At 43.5% G+C, this 20,486-nt stretch overlaps 1 protein-coding gene across 14 annotated transcripts in view; it reads left to right on the forward strand.

Annotated features, from left to right (window-relative positions):
• Positions 1-20,486, forward strand: part of EPHA5 (EPH receptor A5) — a 212,187-nt gene that overhangs the window by 49,888 nt on the left and 141,813 nt on the right. For 10 of the 14 annotated variants that reach the window (XM_065061577.1, XM_021299088.2, XM_065061574.1 and 7 more), the window contains exon 3: positions 317-980. The exons of 2 other annotated variants lie outside the window; for them this stretch is intronic. In XM_065061577.1, coding sequence (XP_064917649.1) covers positions 317-980 — 664 coding nt within the window. The remainder of the gene's footprint in view (positions 1-316; positions 981-20,486) is intronic. 2 more of the 14 variants (XM_065061579.1, XM_021299091.2) reach the window with 2 other exon arrangements.

Raw genomic sequence — 20,486 nt, forward strand, 5'->3', positions numbered from 1 at the left:
CCCAACTGCTTCATCTGCTTTCATTTTGTTGCCTAACAAAGTGTTAGTGGACAAATGCAGAAGTGTGTTTTCCCATTTTTGAAATGTCTGAAGGGTTTCACTATCTTCCTTTTATATTGCTAAAGGGTCTTTTATCTGATTTTGTCAGGAATATATCCAGCCTCCAGTATGGAACACTGCTATTTAAAACTTTTTTTTTTTTTCCCCTAGACCTCCTCCTGAACCTCTGAATCCTGACGTGCTCTTAGATGGGAAAGCTAACATTGTGTAGGAGCTGTACTTTTCAAAAAAAGTAATACTTTTCCCTTTTATACAGTGGGAAGAAATTGGTGAGGTGGATGAAAACTATGCTCCGATACACACATACCAAGTATGCAAGGTAATGGAACAGAATCAGAACAACTGGCTTCTGACCAGCTGGATCTCTAATGAAGGGGCGTCTCGCATCTTCATTGAGCTCAAATTCACCCTGAGGGACTGTAACAGCCTTCCAGGAGGACTTGGGACTTGCAAGGAGACATTTAACATGTATTACTTTGAATCAGATGATGAAGATGGGAGGAACATCAAAGAAAACCAGTACATCAAGATCGATACCATTGCTGCCGATGAGAGCTTTACAGAGTTAGACCTTGGCGACAGAGTTATGAAGCTAAACACAGAGGTGAGAGATGTTGGGCCACTAACAAAAAAGGGATTTTACCTTGCTTTCCAGGATGTGGGAGCTTGCATTGCCCTGGTCTCTGTCCGTGTGTACTACAAGAAATGCCCGTCGGTGATCCGCAACCTGGCTCACTTCCCTGACACCATCACAGGAGCGGATTCCTCACAGCTGCTCGAGGTGTCGGGCATCTGCGTTGACCACTCAGTGACCGATGAGGCGCCAAAGATGCACTGCAGTGCTGAGGGGGAATGGCTGGTGCCTATCGGGAAGTGCTTGTGCAAGGCAGGGTATGAGGAGAAGAACAACACCTGCCAAGGTAAGGCTGTGCAGGAAAGGGTGCTGCGCTGAGGCTGATGGGATGATGTTGGGTCTTGGCTTCCTTCTCTTTCATGTCACAGAATCACAGAATATTAGGGATTGGAAGGGACCTCAAGAGTCCAATCCCCCTGCCAGAGCAGGAACACCTAGATGAGGTTACATAGGAAGGCACCCAGGCGGGTTTTCAATGTCTCCAGAGTAGGAGACTCCACAACCCCCCTGGGCAGCCTGTTCCAGTGCTCTGTTACCCTTACTGAGAAGAAGTTTCTTCTCAAATTTAAGTGGAACCTCTTGTGTTCCAGTTTGAACCCATTACCCCTTTTCCTACCATTGGTTGTCACCGAGAAGAGCTTGGCTCCATCCTCGTGACACTTACCCTTTATATATTTGTAAACATTAATGAGGTCACCCCTCAGTCTCCTCCAAACTAAAGAGACCCAGTTCCCTCAGCCTTTCCTCATAAGGGAGGTGCTCCACTCCCTTAATCATCTTTGTTGCCCTGCACTGGACTCTCTCCAGCAGTTCCCTGTACTTCTTGAACTGAGGGGCCCAGAACTGGACACAATATTCCAGATGTGGTCTCACCAGGGCAGAGTAGAAGGGAAGGAGAACCTCTCTTGACCTACTAACCACCCCCCTTCTAATCCACCCCAGGATGCCATTGGCCTTCCTGGCCACAAGGGCACAGTGCTGGCTCATGTCCTTCATATCTGGTTGAGTTGACAGCAGTGGGTTGGGTTCTGACTTCCACTGAGGTCCTGTGAATATATTATTCAATATATTCATCAATGATTTGTGTGAGGGAATAGAGTGCACTATCAGCAAGTTTGCTGATGACACAAAGGTGGGGAGGAGTGGCTGGTACGCCAGAAGGCTGTGCCACCATCCAGCAAGACCTGGATGGGCTGGAGAGTTGGGCAGGGAAAAAATTAATGAAATATAATAAGGGGAAGTCTTGCATCTGGGTAGAAACAACCCCAGGTTCCAGTATAAGTTGGGGAATGACCTGTTAGAGAGCAGCGTAGGGGAAAGGGACCTGGGGGTTCTGGTGGACAGCAGGATGACCATGAGCCAGCACTGTGCCATTGTGGCCAGGAAGGCCACTGGCATCCTGGGTTGTATTAGAAGGGTTAGCAGGTCGAGAGAGGTTCTCCTTCCCCTCTACTCTGCCCTGGTGAGACCACATCTGGGATATTGTGTCCAGTTCTGGGCCCCTCAGTTCAAGAAAGACAGGGAACTGCTAGAGAGAGTCCAGTGCAGGGCATCAAAGATTATCAAGGGAGTGGAGCTTCTCCCTTATGAGGAAAGACTGAGGGAGCTGGGTCTCTTTAGCTTGGAGGAGACTGAGGGGTGACCTCATTAATGTTTACAGACATATAAAGGGTGAGTGTCACGAGGATGGAGCCCGGCTCTTCTCGATGACAACCAATGATAGGACAAAGGGTAATGGGTACAAACTGGAACACAAGAGGTTCCACTTAAATTTGAGAAGAAACTTCTTCTCAGTGAGGGTGACAGTACACTGGAACAGGCTGCCCAGGGAAGTTTTGGAGTCTCCTACCCTGGAGACATTCAAAACCTGCCTGGATGCCTTCCTCTGTAACCTCATCTGGGTGTTCCTGCTTCGGCAGGAGGATTGGACTAGATGATCTTTCAAGGTCCCTTCCAATCCCTAACATTCTGTGATTCTGTGTGAATGGTTGTGACAGCCTTAGGTGGATGTAGTGTAACTTGACACCTATATATGGGTCCCTCTTGTGTTTACAGGGCTATGGACAGGGGGAATGTGGTTCACCACTGTTGCCTTTCGAGCACTGCACTGTTGGGTCCATGAGATAATTGCAATTTCATCTGCTCTTTAAAGTTTTATGTTATTTTTCCTAAATATTGACATTTTCTTATGAATTCGAGAAGCCTGACTTCTTTTTTTCTGGACTGTTCCATGCAATGTTTCAAGTTAATCTCCCTATGCAAGGTGTGTTTTGTTTCTGTCTTTAAAAGAATATGTTTTTATCACTCTGTGGCGGTAATAATATTGGATATGGTGTGAGCTGATTTGTTTTCCTTTCTGGTGAACAGTTTAATACAAAGCTGCTCAGCTGTTCAGAGCACAAAGCCACAAGGATAAAACTGCTTCCATATGAAATGCTTCCACATGTGCTGAAGTCTTCACACAAGTAGCTGGCTGAGATTCCTGGCTTGCTGGTCAGCATAGGTCTCCTGAGTCATTGAGGGCCTTGAACAAAAGACCTAGGGTATCTAACACTCAAGACCTAAAAAACCCCAACTTTTAAAGAAGAGTGATGTAAAATGAGGTTATATGCTCTTAGATTACAGCTTGCTGTACTATGTCCTTGTTTATAAAATTTGCCTGTCTGTTGTAAAGATGCAACTGGTAGCTTTAAACCTATTTGGGCATAAAAGAGAAAAGGGGAAAGAAGTAAAGACTGCAATGCAGTTTGCTTTTTGCAAACTTTTTGTTTTTTGGTCACCTTACCTGCCTTGTACTTGCACCCACCTAGTAATGGATAGGGGAAGGCAGAGGGATTCTGCTCTGACTGAAGTCAGTGTTGCTTTTCTCTTTGCCTCACACCAGGCAGGCACTTGTTGTTGGTATTTGTAGTGTTGATACAAAGGACAGATCAGTGTGTAGCCAAAACAAACTGTAGCTTTGATCCTTTAGTCCTTGATCACACACTGTACCCCTGAAGATTATATAGTTGAAACCTGTTCAAGGGTTGACTTGGAGACAAAATGTAGGTGTGACTGTTCACCAGAGGTTTCTCCAAAAACAAAATGGGGAGTTTTTTCATCAGGATAGCCTCCTTTTCCTGCAGATATAATCAATATTGCAAAATCTAACTTGATTTTGCCTATCTTGTGCCAATAAACATACTTCTCCCATGTAGGTGGGAAGAAGAGTCTGACTTGGTGTATGATACTGCACAAGAGTAGCCAAGACCCAAGTTGAGGAAATCCAGACTGTTGCAGATGAGGGATATGGGTCAGATAGATCAGCAAGGATCCCCTTCACTGTAGCTAAAAATACCGTGTCCCAAAATATCATGCACTGATTGGGTGCTATGTCTAGACACTGACTTTGGTCACCTCTAAGAGTCTTTGGAGGGAAAGGGCTACAGTCATTAGTCACCTTTCAAATCTTCAAATCCTGCTGCATGAGCAGCATGGGCTATCTCAAAGCACAGAAACCAAATCACCAAACCCTGCCCCTCCCCAACAAAACTTCACAAAAAAAAAAAAAAAAAAAAACAAAAAACAACACCCCAAAAAACAAAACAAAAGAAACCCCACAAACATGGAAAAAAAACCCACAACCAAAACAAAACCAAAACAAACAAAAAACACTAAACCAAAAAACTGCCAGCTTAAACTACAAGCCTGAGACTACCTTTGTTGAACCTATTGTGTCTCTACAGTGGCTGGATTTCTGGTAGTGCTGAGATAGCAGTACAGTGTGTGCTTTCAGAAGACCTTGGTGATTTGTGATTCTGTTTTCCATTTTGTGGTATAGGTGGGTTTTAAAAATTTTTCTTAGTCAGTTGAGAGGACAGTGTCTGGTGATGTGATTTGTGACTGTGTTGGGTAGGAGCATGGGCATAATTTGGAACTATAGAGATGCTTTGTAGTGCTGTACCATTGCCCTTCCATGGTAGGGCATACCCTCATAAATTAGTCTTACACGTCACCCACAGCGTGCACACTCGTATCACTCTAATTCTCTGGAGCCATTAAAGCCCATAGTTCTCATTTGTAGCTAAGCCCTAAATTCCATCCAAAAAAATCAATGGGGCATTGGGATCTGAGTGCCTGTGGCAAAGTCAGAGGGCCCCATTTGGTTGTCCTCTGTTTAACCTAGGTCACCACGGCAAGTGTTTCCTGCTGGCTGGCTCCAAGATGCTCAGTTGACAGGAGACATTCTGCCTTAGGCCACGAGGAGGTCTGTCCTCAGCGTGATGGAGCTCACGTGTGAGTTAAGTGGTCTGATTTGGATATTGTTATATTCACAAGGATGAACTATTTTCTAGGATAGTAAACTCAACTTTGCAGCCCATAAGTAGAATAAGTTACACCAAGAAAGGGCTATGTGCTTGTAGGTGCTTTTTTTTTTTTTTTTTTTTTTTTTTTTTTTTTTTTTTTCTGCCCAGGCCACCTCCACCTCCCCCAGCCTGACTGGTGTTTAGGAAACACTCCATTCTCCTGGCTGACAGAATTATGGTCTTGGCACTTTATGGTGTAGCTTTGACAAACACCTAAATAACTCCTGACCTTTTAGTTTGTCATCTCTCTCCTTGCTTTCACTGGTGCATAAGCAGGCTATTACTGGCCATGCTTCTGGAAACATTTTCAACCCAGAAAAGGCTGCCTTTTTTTATTAAAATTTCTTGTGCAAGGATGACATTTTTTCAATCTCTGGTGTCATGTCTGGACAAAGCAGACTACACTCTCTTATTAGAGACAATGTAAATCCCAGTCACCCTCACAAACATATGGGAACTATTAAAATCCCTTCTGCCTACAAATCATTAATTGGCGATGATGTTCTGAATTCATCACCTTGTCAGCAGGGTTCCTGTTTGAAGAAGGCACTGACAGTAAAAACTGAGCAATTTTTCTCACTGGGGACACTGAGGCTGTAAATATGACATGGTTTAATCTCCTTATGTAATGTGCTCACTCTCTCAATTAATATAGGCAGCTAGGTAAATAACCCAAACTGCTTGATTTGTTTTTTTTTTTTTTTTTTTTTTTAATGCCTCCTTTGGCAGCATGGCCCATTTATCAGCAACTGCAATGGGACAGCTAGAGGTAAATTGTGTCTGGTTTGGGACATGTTTATGAGAGGCCTGTGTTAAGGTTCATTATTCATGAGAGTGAATTGCTGTATTAGTTAATAAGGGAAATAAAAGCAGTCGCTCTGAGTTTCTGTGCTGGTTTCCAGAATGGTGATTTGGTGCCACTGAAGGACCGATGGTGGTTGGCTTTGCCTCGGTTCAGCTGGTGCTGTCTGAATGGGTTCTTGAGGAAATGTTCCTGAGCACTTTCAGCAGCTGGAAAATGCCCTGTTTCAAGTCTGTTTGGCCCATTTCAAGTCTCTGGGTAGTGGTCTCCTCCTTAGCCAGAGGGTGTGTTCAACCATGATTGAGGGCCACATCCAAAATGCTGTAAAACTTGATGTAGGGCTGTTGAAATCTGCCTCACCCATTTAGGGTTTTTGCTATTTGTCTGCCCCAGTTGACACTTTCCTTCTTCCTGCACTGGTATAGGTGAGTTTTATTGTAACTTCTGGTTTAGTTGCTTCTTCTGCATACAGCAGGGCTCAGCATTTGGGGTTTCTGTAGGAAAGGAATAAAGTCACTGTGGAAAGAACACATTTTGGCACTTCTCTGTATTTGTCCTCACCTTCAGCCCCATATGTTCTCAGGGAAAAGCAATATGTTCTTATTTTTTTTATCCTGTTAACGGCTCTAGACCTCGTGCTACTGGAAGGGAGAGGATGTTGTCAGGTTAGTAAGACCCAAATACACTTGTGGTGATGAGGTCCTGATAGTGGCTCCAGGGCTACAGAGTGGTAACTGCAGATATAATTGATTTTTCAGAGCCTGAGATTTGTGTGGCTTCTTTGTGGAACTGAATCGCAAATCAATTAAATAATTAAATATTTAGGTAATAAAAAATGAAGAAGTATGTTGAATGAGCCAAGCTGAAAAAGCAAGTAATGAGTGCAGGAGTTGATGAGACTCTCCTTACCAAGAATTAGTGCATGCTGCTACTTAAAGAGACATCAAAAAGAGTAGAGCTGGTTTTAGCCAACTCCAAGCTATGGACAATATTACAGATGTTAGAAGTGGATAAAATAATGGAGGAGAACTCAGCAATGTTACTTCACCCATGGTGCCTACTAAGGGCTGGAGAGACAATGGGTTGGGGTATGGTTTTCTGTTTTTAGAAGGGAGTTGCTGCCAGAGGAAATACTTCGGTTTGGGTTTTTGGTTTTGTTGTTTGTGTTGGGTTGGGTTTTTTTTTTGTTTGAGTTTTTTTTGTATAGCAGCTCAAGAAGCTTCAAGCCCTTCTGTTATCTTAAATAGTGATGTTTGTTGTTTGATTATTCTTCCCTTGATCACCTTTGCTGAACAAACCTCTTTGCGTTTGCAGAAGAATATTTTTGCTGATTGTTCAGTATTGTGTTACAGTTCAGCTGAGCTTTTATGCTAAGAGAAATGGGAATTTCTTATAGAAAACAAAGGCTGCAGAAAACCTCTGTGTTCACAGGTCTTTTATTCTGGATATAATTAAAACTAATTGACATAGGTAGCTAGCTTATGTAGATCAGAATTTTATTTGCTGAATCAGTTCTCGGGTGATTGTTGCTGGCTGATTGATGCAGAGTTACTCATCTTCCTCTGAGAGCAGTGCAATCAGCGCAGATGTTGGGAGGAACTTTCCCAGTGCGGTGATTGCCCCCCTGTTGATCAGCTGCTGGAAGGGTATTTGGAGGCAATTTGGGTTTTTTTGGAGCCATGCAGGTGTGGGCAGGCAGAAGTGGTGACCCTTGGCTGGTGGGCAGCAGAAGGCAACCGAGGGATCACACAGGCAGCAGGGGCAGAGCTGTGCTTCGTGACTGTTTTGTCCCTGCAGAGCAGCTGTCCCCAAGGACAGCTCATGAATGAAATGCAGCTAAGAGGAGAGATTCAGGCTGGGCATGAGGAAAAAATTTTTGACCCTGAAGGTGCTGAGACCCTGGCCCAGGTTGCCCAGAGAGGTGGTGGTTGCCCCATCCCTTGAGACATCCCAGGCCAGACTGGACGGAGCTGTGAGCAACCTGATCTGGGTGAAGATGTCCCTGCTCATGGCAGGAGGTTGGACTAGATGAGCTTGGAAGGTCCCTTTCAACCCAAACCATCTTATGATTCTATACCACAATAAAGCCACTGGAATTATCTCCATAGGGAAGTGGTGGATTCCCCAATATTGGATATATTTAAGATTCAGCTGGACAGGGTACTGTGCCAGCTTGTCTAGACCTTGCTTTTGCCAAGAAAGGTTGGACCAGATGATCTTTGTGGTCCCTTCCAACCTGGTATTCTGTAATTCTAATTTTTAACAAAGGATTTCAGTGTGTGCCGTTTCCCCAGGTGCAGCTCGGCCATTGCCTTCCCTTTGCCCCTCTTTCTTGGAAACGTGCTGCTGCATGGGTAACCATGTTTTGGAGTTTAGGCTTTTGCTCCAAAGTATCCAGTGTTTCTGTTTCTGCATCTAATGGTGGAGGAGGCAACTTTTCTTCACCCCTTCCACAACCTGCATCATTCCTCTTTGGGCCAGCTGAATTCTCACTCTAAACTCCTTGTTACAGATTCTAGAAAGAGATAGTATTGCTAAATCCTGCCTATCCTTCTGGACACTTCCCAGCTGGGACTTGGGTGACTAAGACAAGTGTGGTTTTAGCCTTGTGGTAAAGTAGAAAGCAAGCAAGGTCCAGGAATTAAAAACCTCTTTTTAATTCTTCCACCGGGAGGTGATTACATGGCAAGAAAAACATTGATGGAAATAATCAGTATATAGAGAATATTTAATTTGGAAATACTGCTGCCCCTCCAGGAAGTTCTTTGCCCATCATTCGTACTTCTTGTGCATTTTTCTGATTAAAACCAAATTAGCTGGGAGTATAACATAGTAGGTGTTTATTATAGGTGTTTATATAACTATGAGCTGAAGTGCCTAATTAATTTTAATTAGGCACAAAACCAACCAGTGTCAGAACAGCCAAATTTTTGGCTGTGCAGTGTGTATTTTCTTTTCAAATGTAAAGAAAATCACTTGAATGCTACATTTCAGTAAAAGGCTGTTGTCGCTGGAGGCGGAATAGGTTTTATTCTGTAGAGATGCATGCATGTGTGTCTTTAGGTGTTTGTTCTGCAGCTGATGTAATTAACAAGAGCAGGGGGATGTTTTCCACAGGTCAAAACTGTGTTGCAACAGGATCGATTAAATATTACTCTTTTCTTTGTTTTGTGTGTTCGCTTTAATTACAGGAGGCACAGTATCAGTGTATGCAGAGTCTATTGTGCTTTGCTAAGGAGTTGTAACCTACTGCACTACCTTGTGTGCTTGTAACCCCAATGACTCTGAAGATCTTTCCTCATTCTGCAGCGATGCTTTTAGGCCACTGCTTTGCCTAACTTAACCTTACAGTTCCTTGTATTGTGGCTGCTGTGCAGTCACCTTCCAGAAGGACAATTAAGGAGTATTTTATTCCCCATGCCAAGTGTAGATTGAGCAGTGCAAATAAAATAGGGTTTGGAATCTGCCCTGAAAGAATTACATGTGAAGGTTGTGTTTTGCTGCTTAGCCAAAAGGTGTTTTGGGGCAGATTTTAAGGGATGCTCTTTAGTCTGATCCTAGATAACTAAATTATATTTGGTTGAGTAGTGACTTGATTTGGTTTTAGCATTCTTCAATATAGGGTATCCATTGGTAGCTTAGGGAATTTCTTAAATTATGGGATGGGAGAGATGCTGCAGGAGAAAAGGAGTGTTACCCACAGTGCTGTTGTGTTCCTCTGATTGCCACCTTTGACTTTGGATTCCTTGGAAATAGCTTGCTTATTGTCCTGGTTTTCTTAAAAACAAGACCAGTTTCTCTTCTAGTGAATTTTCCTTTCAGCTAAGTTCTTCTGAGTAACTGCACTTTTCTGAAGTAGAATACATGTTTTGGTAGACATAGCAATGGAATGCAAAGTCACTAATAAGGATGCACATCCCGTAAGTGAGAGGGGCAAGGAGGAGCAAACTGAACAGGTGACTAAAACTGACCAGCTAAGTATTCCATCCCATCCACGTCATGGCACCATATAGAAGTGGGAGATCACAAAGATCTTGCTCTCTCTTCGACCATGGCTGGCATCTGGAGAGGACTCTGTCTGCTGTCCCTGAGACCTGAGGCCTAGTGACAGACCTGGGTTTTTTGGTTGTCATTGGGTTTTTTGGTTGTCGTTGGGTTTTTTTTTCCCATTGAAAACCTCTGCTTAAAATTAGGCTATTTAAATCAGTACTTTGGGCCTATAGAAACTTTGTTTTCAAAAACATCCGGCAGTCATCAGCATATGCTGAACTCAGTGGATGCTCAGTGCTTGTGAACCCCTTCCTGGGCTGCTTGCTTTTGTACTTCTGATGCTTTCCTTCAAAATGTGTTTGGCCTAGAGGAGCTTTCTCTGAGCAGGACTTTCACATCAACTGGAAGCTGTGCCGAGGAGTCCATATCTGCCTGGAGATCCTTTTTGCTGCCAAAGCCCTGGTGTTATAGAGTACCAGACCTTCTGTGTATAGATAAAAAAGCATCTTCCCCCTCAGCAGACTCTCCAGTCCTCTCTGCACATTTGTGCCTGGTACTACCTGAGTAAAGCAAGCCAGCCTAGTGAACCAACATCATCTTTACTGAACTCCAGAGTCATGGTGAGCATCCATTGAGTGAAACAGTTGTCTTCCGTGTGGTCATAAGGATCACTTTGCTGTGGTACCAGTTCCCCAAATAGTGCATCAGAGATTCTGCACTGAGTCACACAGTCCATTGTCCCATTGCAGTAGTGACGAAGGTCACAGTGTTGCCTTCAGAAGCTACCTGGAAAGGAAGCTTTTTAATTACTGCAGAGCAAAAGGAAAAGCTGCTCCCTACAAGCACGGGGCATGTGCTAATTGGGTATTTGGTGGAAGCAGCTTGTGATTTGCAGCTTCCTCGTGCTGAGCAGCCTTGCAGGTAGTCTGATAACTAGGCAGCACAAGAGCTAGGGCTGTGGAGTTCATTACTGCCAGGGCTCTGTGCTTGAAGAGTGCTAGTATTGATGGGATCTTGGGACAGCAGCCAGCCAGTTATTAGTATAAATCTCAGGTAACAGGGAATGTTGATTACTGGAGGAAAGGGTTTGGGGTGATGAGGGGTGCTGTGGTTAACTGTGAAGGGTGGCAATTTGAGGTAAAAATGGCTAAAGGCTTACTGAGTACTACAGCAAAAAATAGTCATGGGACCCACCAGTGCCAGCTTGGATGTTACTTGGGGCTTTTGTGTGCATATGGGTGTGCTGGTAATGAGTGAGTATATGGGTGATGGGTTTTCACTCTTCCTGTCCTACCTGGTTTTGGGACTGATTTTTGCTTGAGCACTTCGTGCCTCTCAGTGCCAGAGCACGTGACCAGCATGAGACTCATCCTGGAAGTGAAATACATGGAAATGGCTGCAGACCCTTGCAAAAAAAGGCAGGTGTGTGTCTTGCAAAATAGTCTTCTCCTGTTTGACTACACAAAGTCCTCAGCCAGGCTCAGGGCTCAGAGAAAAGCTTTAAAGCTTTTTTCCCCTTCCTGGTTTGTATTATTTGTAAAAGCTTTTTTTTTTTTTTTTTTTTTTTTTGAAGAGCTTTTTACATTATTTTTCTTTGCTTATGTCAAAACTAGTTTGCTTAGCTGGCCTATGGTTGTCTTGCATACTTTCACCAAAACAGGGCAGTCATCCTTCCAGGCATACTGCTGCCCAGACAGATGAAGTGTCACAGCAGCTAGGACTTGCTCTTGTGTTGTGACAGCAGCAGCATCCTCAGACAAAGCCTGCAGTGGGGAACGTAGACTGCAGTAATGTTTACAGATGTGGCTTGGGTCAGAGCAGTGCGGACTCACACAGAAGATGAGGACAGGCTTATGCTCAAGTGTGCAAAGGAATTTTGGTCCAGATGGAGAGTCTGGCTAACACCAGAGAGGAAAAAAAAAAAAGCCGTCCTGTTGGTGCCTGTGCTGGTGAGAATGGTGGATGTGGCACCTGCTTGTATCAGAGTGCAGGTTTCCTGGCAAATGCAAGTTGCTGTGTGATCTTGTGCTTTCTGCATTTGGGGATTTTACCATTGATTTTGGTGGTAGGGAGTTGATACTATTTTATTATAACTTTTGATTACTAAATTATTTTTTAGCCTAGATCTTTATTAAGTATTGCACTGACTGCCAGCAGAGCACAGTCTATAGAATAGAAATTTAGTTTATAATAATTGATGTCACTGAGATTGGACCTGTTTCTCAGGTAGTGGTCTGATCCTGACCTCCAGACCTTCTGAATATCAGAGAGTGTCTGGCTCTTTGTGGTTGTCTTTTTCTCATCTCATGCAGGGGAGTGTAGGCTAAAGTTTATCCATGTGTTTCTGCACTGTGCTTCATTGGAAAGACTAGGGAAGAAGTTTTGGGTCACTGCTTGCTCTTATGAACATTTAAAATGGCCTGTCAGTGCTTCAAGCCTGCTTGAAGGAAGCCTTCCCTAGGCTGCTGTGTGTTCAACTGTTCAGCGCTTGGCATCCTCATGGTTGACGTCTTTGGGTTCTGGCCTCCTGGATGCATTAGTGGTGCAATACTGATCAGTCAGGTCAAACATCTCTGGGTGCTTTTTTTTGCTGGTGTGTTGTGTGGGATTTTCACTCTCTGGTGTGTGGGATAGCTGCCAGCTGGAAATCTGGTGCTTGGGGACAAGCAAAATGATTGTATGAGTCTGTTATTGACTGAGCTCTGAGCGTGGCTAATGACATTGACAGGAGCTTTGTCAAACTGATGGTGAAGGCGTTAAGCCACTCACAGGCTCTGAAATGAGAGTTGCTCAGTGCACTGGCTGGGGTCGGGGCAGCGGGGAGGTGGACAGTGCCCCCTGCCAGACCCTGCCCTCCCACAATATTGTAAGGTACTGTTTTGTGGCTTCCCAGAGATTCCTGAGACAGAAGGGTGCTTAGAGCGAGCCAAAAGGTCTGCTCTTTTGGATGTGATTTCCAATATAAGACTACCCTGTTGCCCTGAAAATAAGACCTACCCTGAACATAAGCCCTAGCATAGTTTTTCAGGATTTTTGAGGATGCTCGACATATAAGCCCTTCTTCAAAAATAAGCCCTCGTTACAGTTGATACAAAAGTCAATTTAAATAGTGTCCAAGCAGCTATACATGTAGAAAAAGTAAGCATCTTTTGGAGCAAAAATTAATATAACACCCTGTCTTATTTTTTGGGAAACAGGATCCTATGATAGATCAGACCCTGGTATGTGAAGTTGAGGGAAGTGAGACACTGACCCAGGTTGCCCAGAGAGGTGGTGGATGCCCCATCCCTGGAGACATCCCAGGCCAGGCTGGACAGGGCTCTGAGCAACCTGATCTGGGTGAAGATGTCCCTGCTCATGGCAGGGGGTTGGAGTGGATGAGCTTGAAAGGTCCCTTCCAGCCCAAACCATTCTGTGATTCTACGACGACTGTCATCTGCAAACTTGCTCCTGGGACCCTGTGAAGCTATGGTAAATACCTCTTACAAAACATATTTACCAAGATGCCCATGCATGGTGCCATCTGTGTCCTTGGCCATGCTGGTGTGTGTGAGTCATTTGCTGTGATTCATGTGTGCTGTGCATGTGAATAAGAACACACCACTTCTAATGTGGCCTGTGTGTTTGCTCTAATCCCATGTCTAGCTTTGGGCTAACAGGGAAATGAGTGCTTTAGAAGAAAAGCAAGACCAGCCCAAACTAGAGTCAACATCTTCAGATGGAGGCATTGGCTTTTTGGATGGAAGTATAGAACCATTAGCCTAAAGTTCCAATCTTCATTTTCAGTGAGCTGTTTTAAGCGTTTTGTGGCTCTGATCAGGGAGAAACCAAGACCGTACAACAGCTCTGCTGCAGTTATGTCTGTAGGGCATCTGGATCTGTGGAGACCTTGCAGGATTTAGTTGGAGGCACATTGTCACTGCTGTGTGCTTCTGGGAGATGGGTGAAGGCCTGTGGAAAGCCAAGCTAGGCCACTTCTGGCTGTAGAGCCCCTTTCCGTGTTTTGTGTTGTGCATGTCTATGCAAACAATGTCGGCTGTGAACACACAGCAACAAAAACAGTCTCTCAGAAAGTTATTTTATTCAGCAAAGGCTTCTATTTTAAAAAATTCAAATTTTATGTGTTCCAAAGGCTGATTTTCCAGATGCCATTGGGACAGTGTCGGGCCACATTCAAATTAGCCTTATTGTTTCATAGTATCTTACTGGAGTACAAGGTTAATTAATACCACAGGCAATATACATTATTCATCACAGCAATCAGGCTTTTCTTCTGCTGGCCTGTTGTGTGCTGCAAATGGCTTCCCTTTCAGTAACAAATCCTTCATATATTTTCATATTTAATTCTGCCAAATCATATTTGTGATATATAAATTATGTGGGCACTCTGCTGATGAATAACATTTCAGGTGCCAAAAAGGACTGTAGTTTTAAGGAAGAGGAGTCATCTAATAGGAAGTGTTACAGGATGCTGTTGTTCATCTGACCCTTCCTTTCCCTAAAGGCAAAGGCTCTCAGCCCTCAGATCTTGCTGCCTTTGCTTGTTCAGGAGGCTGAGTCACTCTGGTATCCTGAGATTACGGTGTTGCAGGTGCCTCTAGCATCCCAAGCAGTATGCAGAAAACACAGTGAGCTGCACTGATCTGTTTCTGCCACAGCATCTACTTAAAGCATTCACCCTCAGCAAGTTTGCAGATGAGCTGAGTGATGCAGTTGACACACCTGAGGAATGCGATGCCATCCAGAGGGACATGGACAAGCTCGAGAAATGCGGCTATGTGAACCTCGTCAGGTTCAACAAGGCTAAGTGCAAGGTCCTGCACCTGGGTTGGGGCAACCCCCAGTATCAATCCAGGCTGGGGGATGAGGGGATTGAGGGCTTCCCTGAGGAAAAAGACTTGGAGGTGTTGGTGGCTGAAAGATTGGATGTGAGCCGGCAATGTGCACATGCAGCCCAGAAGGTCAATCATATCTTGGGCTGCATCAAAAGGAGCATGGCCAGCAGGTGGAGGGAGGTGATTCTGCCCCTCTGCTCCGTTCTAGTGAGACTCCCTTGCAGTGCTGCGTCCAGCTCTGGCATCCTCAGGACAGACATGGACCTGTTGGAAAGGGGCCAGAGGAACCACAGAAATGATCCAGGGGCTGGAACAGCTCTGCTGTGAAGACAGGCTGAGAGAGTTTGGGTTGTTCAGCCTGGAGAAGAGAAGCCTGTGGGGAAGACCGTACTGTGGCCTTTCTGTACTTAAAAGGGGCCGATAAGAAAGATAGGGACAGACTTTTCAGCAGGGCCTGTTGGAACAGGACAAAGGGTGATGATGGGTTTAGATTCAAGGAGGAGAGATTCAGGGCAGACATGAGGAAGAAATGTTTGGTACTGAGAGTGGTGAGACATTGGCCCAGGTTGCCCCAAGAGGTGGTGGATGCCACATCCCTGGAGGCATCCCAGGCCAGGCTGGATGGGGCTTTGAGCAACCTGATCTGCATGAAGATGTCCACGCTGATGGCAGGGGTTGGACTGGATGAGCTTTGAAGGTCCCTTCCAACCCAAACTATTCTATGATTAATCTGAAAGATCTTTAGGAGGTCTTTCAATGCTGCTTTCACTCTGACATTTTACCTTCTGGAGGAGTTTTCTAGCATCTGTCAGTTATGCAGACATGTTAGGTATTATGAGGGGATACTGAGGCACAAAGGCTGGATGACTTACTGACTGTCCCACAAACCAATTTTGACAAACTGGTTTTCAGGCTTTCTGCTTCTGCCAGCCTCACTTCAGGATCGTTAGCAATTTTTCTGGTATCTCTTTTTGAGGAGGATTGAGGCAGGTACTTGTTTCCAAACAGAACCCAGGGTCAGGTCCTTGCCAAAGCAATGCTGTTTTCTCCTAGCCCATGGGAATAACTTCCAGTGACATGGCTGCAGGATGAATATGGCAGAGTTTTACCTTAAATAGCCTGTGGCAGTGAAATCCAGGAATGCTTGAGATTCCTTTGTGTTCACATTGGCAAGGAAATAATTTTCCGGCAACTCTGAATCACTTCCCTCCTGCCCCTCTTGTTTTGCACAAGGGTTTTTTTTTCCTTTTAGGATGAACAGAGTGCTCAGCTTAGGCGACTGCTTTGCTTGCCTCCTCCTGGCTGGGATGGAGGGGAGTTTCAAGGGCACGATTTTTGCAGTCTGATGCAGAACATGATGTCAGTTTTGTGGCAGACAACAGAAAATGAACACTCACTTTGAGAGCGAGTGCCCTGGTGCGTCTGGAGCTTTCTGGGGCAGTTTGGAAACAGCTTCTCAGCAAGAACAAGCAAGTGGATAAATACCCGAATTACCCTTGTCGGTTAAATAACTGACAAATGTCTCTGGCCCTTGATTTGGGTGCTGTTGTGCTATAAACACATGAGCAGTAACAGGAATGTAAAGAGGTGATGATGGTTGTTATTCTTCTCCACTGATTACCCACTGCTTTAAAACAAATAACGGAGATACCTTTTAGGAGACCTCTGGTCTTGCATGAAACTGCATTTGTGGAATAGTTTGGGTTGCTTCAGGTTAAAACAGAGGGTTATAAACACAGTGTTTGCTTACAAGTTGATTATAGGCAGCAGAACAATAGGCAAATTGTATCTAAAATATAATTATGTAAATCACCAAAAGTGCAATGGCTTTGTCAGCTTAGTCTTTAAGAGTCTTATCAATAAGTTATGAGTTTCAGTAAATGTACAGTGCTTATATGCTACTATTGTCTACTGTTATGACATAAAGGCAAAGGAATTTGAGTTTTTTTTAGCATTTCTGGGGTCAAAAATTTGCAGAAATCAGTGGTAGGGAAGTATAGTGCTTTGTTGTGGATCATTGTGGTTGAAAGTGTTAATGAGAGAAAAATCTTCTGTGGATGTTGCATCCACAGATCTCTGAAATAGCTTGTGGGGGCAAAAACTAGACAGTGGCTGATAAATAATAGAAGAGCTTTGCTCCCTTGCCTCCCCTCCCTTTTCTTAGCTTTACATGACATAAAGCATGACTTTTTAAAAGTAGTGTGGTGTTCAGTCTGTACAAGAGTATAACAAAAGCCATCATTGTTCCAGAGAAAAGGTATGTGTGTGTATTTAGTTAGTTAGTTAGTTATTTCTGTTTTGTTTCGATTTTAATTTTGGAGTAGTTGGTCTGTAGGTCTGAGTCTGAAGCTGAGAAACTATTAATTGATGTGACTGGTTGGCATCAGGAGTGGAGAAAGAGCCATAAATTCAGGGAGTATGCATAGGTGGGAAAAAATTCCATCATTTTTGTTTTATCTACATGGATATAACCAGCAACCTGGGAATTTGGGTCTGTTTCAGATGTGTTTGATGCAAACAGTGCATGTATCTGACGGCCCTGCCCAAGTAAGGGGAGGTCTGTCCCACGGAGCAACAACATTGCAGGAACTCTGTGGTGTCTTTTCCTGGTACTTTTATCCCATAAATGTTTTCTGTGTCCCTATAGAAGAAGGATATGGTGCTGGCACTAGGTGGGACGGGCCTGTGATTTCCTGAAAATAACCCCATAAACACAGGTTTATCCTCTTTTCTTTTTTCAGAGCTAGATTTTGGACTCTGATTTTTTTTTTTTTTCCCTAGTGGCAGCAGGTGATTAAAGTCTCCTAGATGCTTTAAAAAGCACCAGGATAAAAATATTTTTGAATCTTTATTTCTTAGAGAAAAACAATCAGATCCTACTTTCGGTAGCTTGTTTGGGTTTTGTAAAAGATAATAAAGGAAAAGTATAAATTTCCTGGGCTTTAAAACAGCAATAATATGTTAGTGATGCTAACACGTGCCTACCATGGCCTTTCCAAAACCATGTGAGTTTTGGAACTGGTGATGAAGAAAAAAGGGCTGTTTTGTTTATGCTTCTTGTATACTTATCTTTTGATTCTGGAATTCCCAGGGCTTTTGTTATGTGATCAAATATCTGTTGTGCACAGGTAATGTTATTTTGATGATGAGGAAGCAAAGAAAGGAATTGCCAAAATCATGTGTTGTTCAGAGGAAAATCAGACTTCCTAGCCTTGTGCTCTACTTGCTAAAACCACATCTCCACGCAGATACAGTGATTTATTTCTTATTATGGGTACACATAGGCATGTATCTACTATATTTTAGCTGATTTTAAGTGATTTGCTGTCCTGGTGCTGTGGTTTATAATCTACAGTTAAGGATTTTTTTCCATTTTACTGGGCCAGGATTTCAACAGTGGCTCAGTCAAACATGTTATTACACTTTGTATTGCACGTTCTCACAGGCTACGGGATATTCTCAGATGGGTTGGGAAAGCTAGAGACAAGAGAACATCATTGTATGAGTGTTTAATTTCTAATGTCTTAAGCTATTAAGGAAATAGGAGATATTAAATATGTTACAAAAATTCCACTATAAAGTGATCTTAACTCAGTTATTCATATCTTTCACTTCTAGAACTGGCTGGATTAAATAGTTTGCTCTGTGCTGGCTTATTAAAGAGGGTGACCTGCAACTACTTCTCTTTTGCTGGATCATTGGATTCTAAATACGTGTTCCAACACTGGCTTTAAACCAGCTTGCCCTCTTGGATGGTGCTTCTATGTATTCTTTCTTTTCAGGAGAGCAGAGGCAGATCAGCTCATACAAAGTGACATGCCTCTGTTTTGCATCCTGTGGCAACAGGACTAGATCTCTTACTTGTGTAAAAATGAAAACAAAAACTCATATTGTCTTCATGCAAAAATGGCAATCTACTGTTTAGACCAAACCCCTCAGACTTGAAGCTTCTGCAGGCAAAAGATTAGCAAGCCAAAACATACGAGTGCGAAGTTTCCAATAAATGATGATTAACTAGTGTGTGTAGAAGTGGAGCCTGCTGTGAGCTTTCAGTTGAACCATTTTATAATGTAATGCTCTCATTGTACACAGAAAGGCAAAGCAATAATAAAAGACATGTGCTAGAAATCCCATGTAGGGGTTAGTTCCTTGAATTTATCAAGCTTGCTGGTGTGCCTCTAGAAATTTTCCCCCAAATGGTGACTAGTTATTTAATTACACATCGATAGAGCAGTGGTGGTGGTGGTGGTTGAAACTACAGATTGAATTTAATAATGTGTCATTAATCTAGTGAAATAAAAATGCCGAAATTTTTAATAAGGTCTTAATTTAATGTTTTTAAATGCTCTGAAGAGATTTAATGGTAAAGCAGCTGATATAAATCTGCTTGGCTCCTCTGTAATTGTCTCCCTCAAGTGTGTACCTCTCTGCAAGGAAACTTGGCTCACACTAATTTCAGAGCTGTTTCCTGCCCATGTGAATTTGATGGACTCTCATTTTTATTGTTAAAAGTTGTTAACATTGGAGGTGACCAGGAATCTGAAGTGGCAGAGTTTATAGTATTAATTGTCCTATTTTTCTTTTTCTGTCTAGTACCACAGAAAAGCCTTTGTCTTTCTGTTACACTCTAAATGCCTAAAGCCTGTCTGAAAGAGTATGCAGGCTTCAGTCTTGATGTCTTTCAAGCCTTACAGGTGAGGTTTTTGCCCTGTTTTGGGGTATGTGTCTGTGTAACAGACTGTATTCCTTTTTGATCTCATCACTGGAGGTGTATCAGTGCTACTACTTGATTTTGCAGATTGCAAGGCATTGGGACATGGAGCTTTATAGTGGCATCAGCCTGGCACATTGAGGTCTCACACAGTGCTAAGTGGAGTAGAAATATGACATTGTTTTCATTATTACATCTCTGGTTTATTCCTAAATAAGTTCCAGTCTTTTTTTCCTGTGGCATTTTGTTTTCCCCCTTTTTTTTTTTTAGCCATACTTTTCATAAGAGATAATAAAATTGGTACATTTTAGGTGAGAAAGTGAGAGCATTACTTGACTCTGATTTAGAGATATGAAACGTGCTGGATTAGTATTCCTTCTTACAGAAATTTTGGTGGCTTCTTCATTAAGCTTATGTTCATTCAACTTCTGTGGGCCTGTCATTATTTACACTAGTGCAAAGTGAGTCCAGATTAGGTCCCATGCTTAGTTTCCTCGTATGGGGGAGCTGAGAAGCCCTTGTCCCAGGGGTCGAGATCGAGCTGCCTGTGTGTCAGTGAGTGTATTTAGCTGTCCTGATAGTAAATATTGTGGCTGAGAGGCAGTGGTGTTCACAGAGGAGCTGAATCACTGTTGCTTCAGAGCAACAAAGAGCAGAAACTCTACCAGCCTTGAATATAAATCGGTGATTAAGAAGATGTGCATTTCCCTTGTTCCGCATAGGAGTCGGCATTGTTTTCCCTGGGGATTTTCAGAAAGTCTGTAAATAAAAGTTGCTGACTGTTTCCTTGGGGAGCAGCTGAGAACATCGTTTGCCGTCAGATGTAGCTTATTAGGGGGCAGCTGGCACAAGGGAAGGTTTGTAGTGTGCTGAGCTTTGATGCTTTTAATTTCCCTGGAAAAGGGAGTTGCCTCTTCCCTTCTCGGGGCTTGGTGTCCTACAATCTAGCTGAGATGAGGCAATACCTGTGGATCAGTCTTCCCAGGTGTTTGGGAGAGCAAAGGGGAGAAGGTTTTTTGGGGACTCAATGCTATATGAAGTTGGACAAGTCCGAATAAATACTGTGTCTGGGTATACTTGCAAGCAGGAGGCTGGCAGGGCAGGGCTG

Source organism: Columba livia, chromosome 4 (genome assembly GCF_036013475.1).
Source record: "Columba livia isolate bColLiv1 breed racing homer chromosome 4, bColLiv1.pat.W.v2, whole genome shotgun sequence".
Classification (NCBI taxonomy): domain Eukaryota; kingdom Metazoa; phylum Chordata; class Aves; order Columbiformes; family Columbidae; genus Columba; species Columba livia.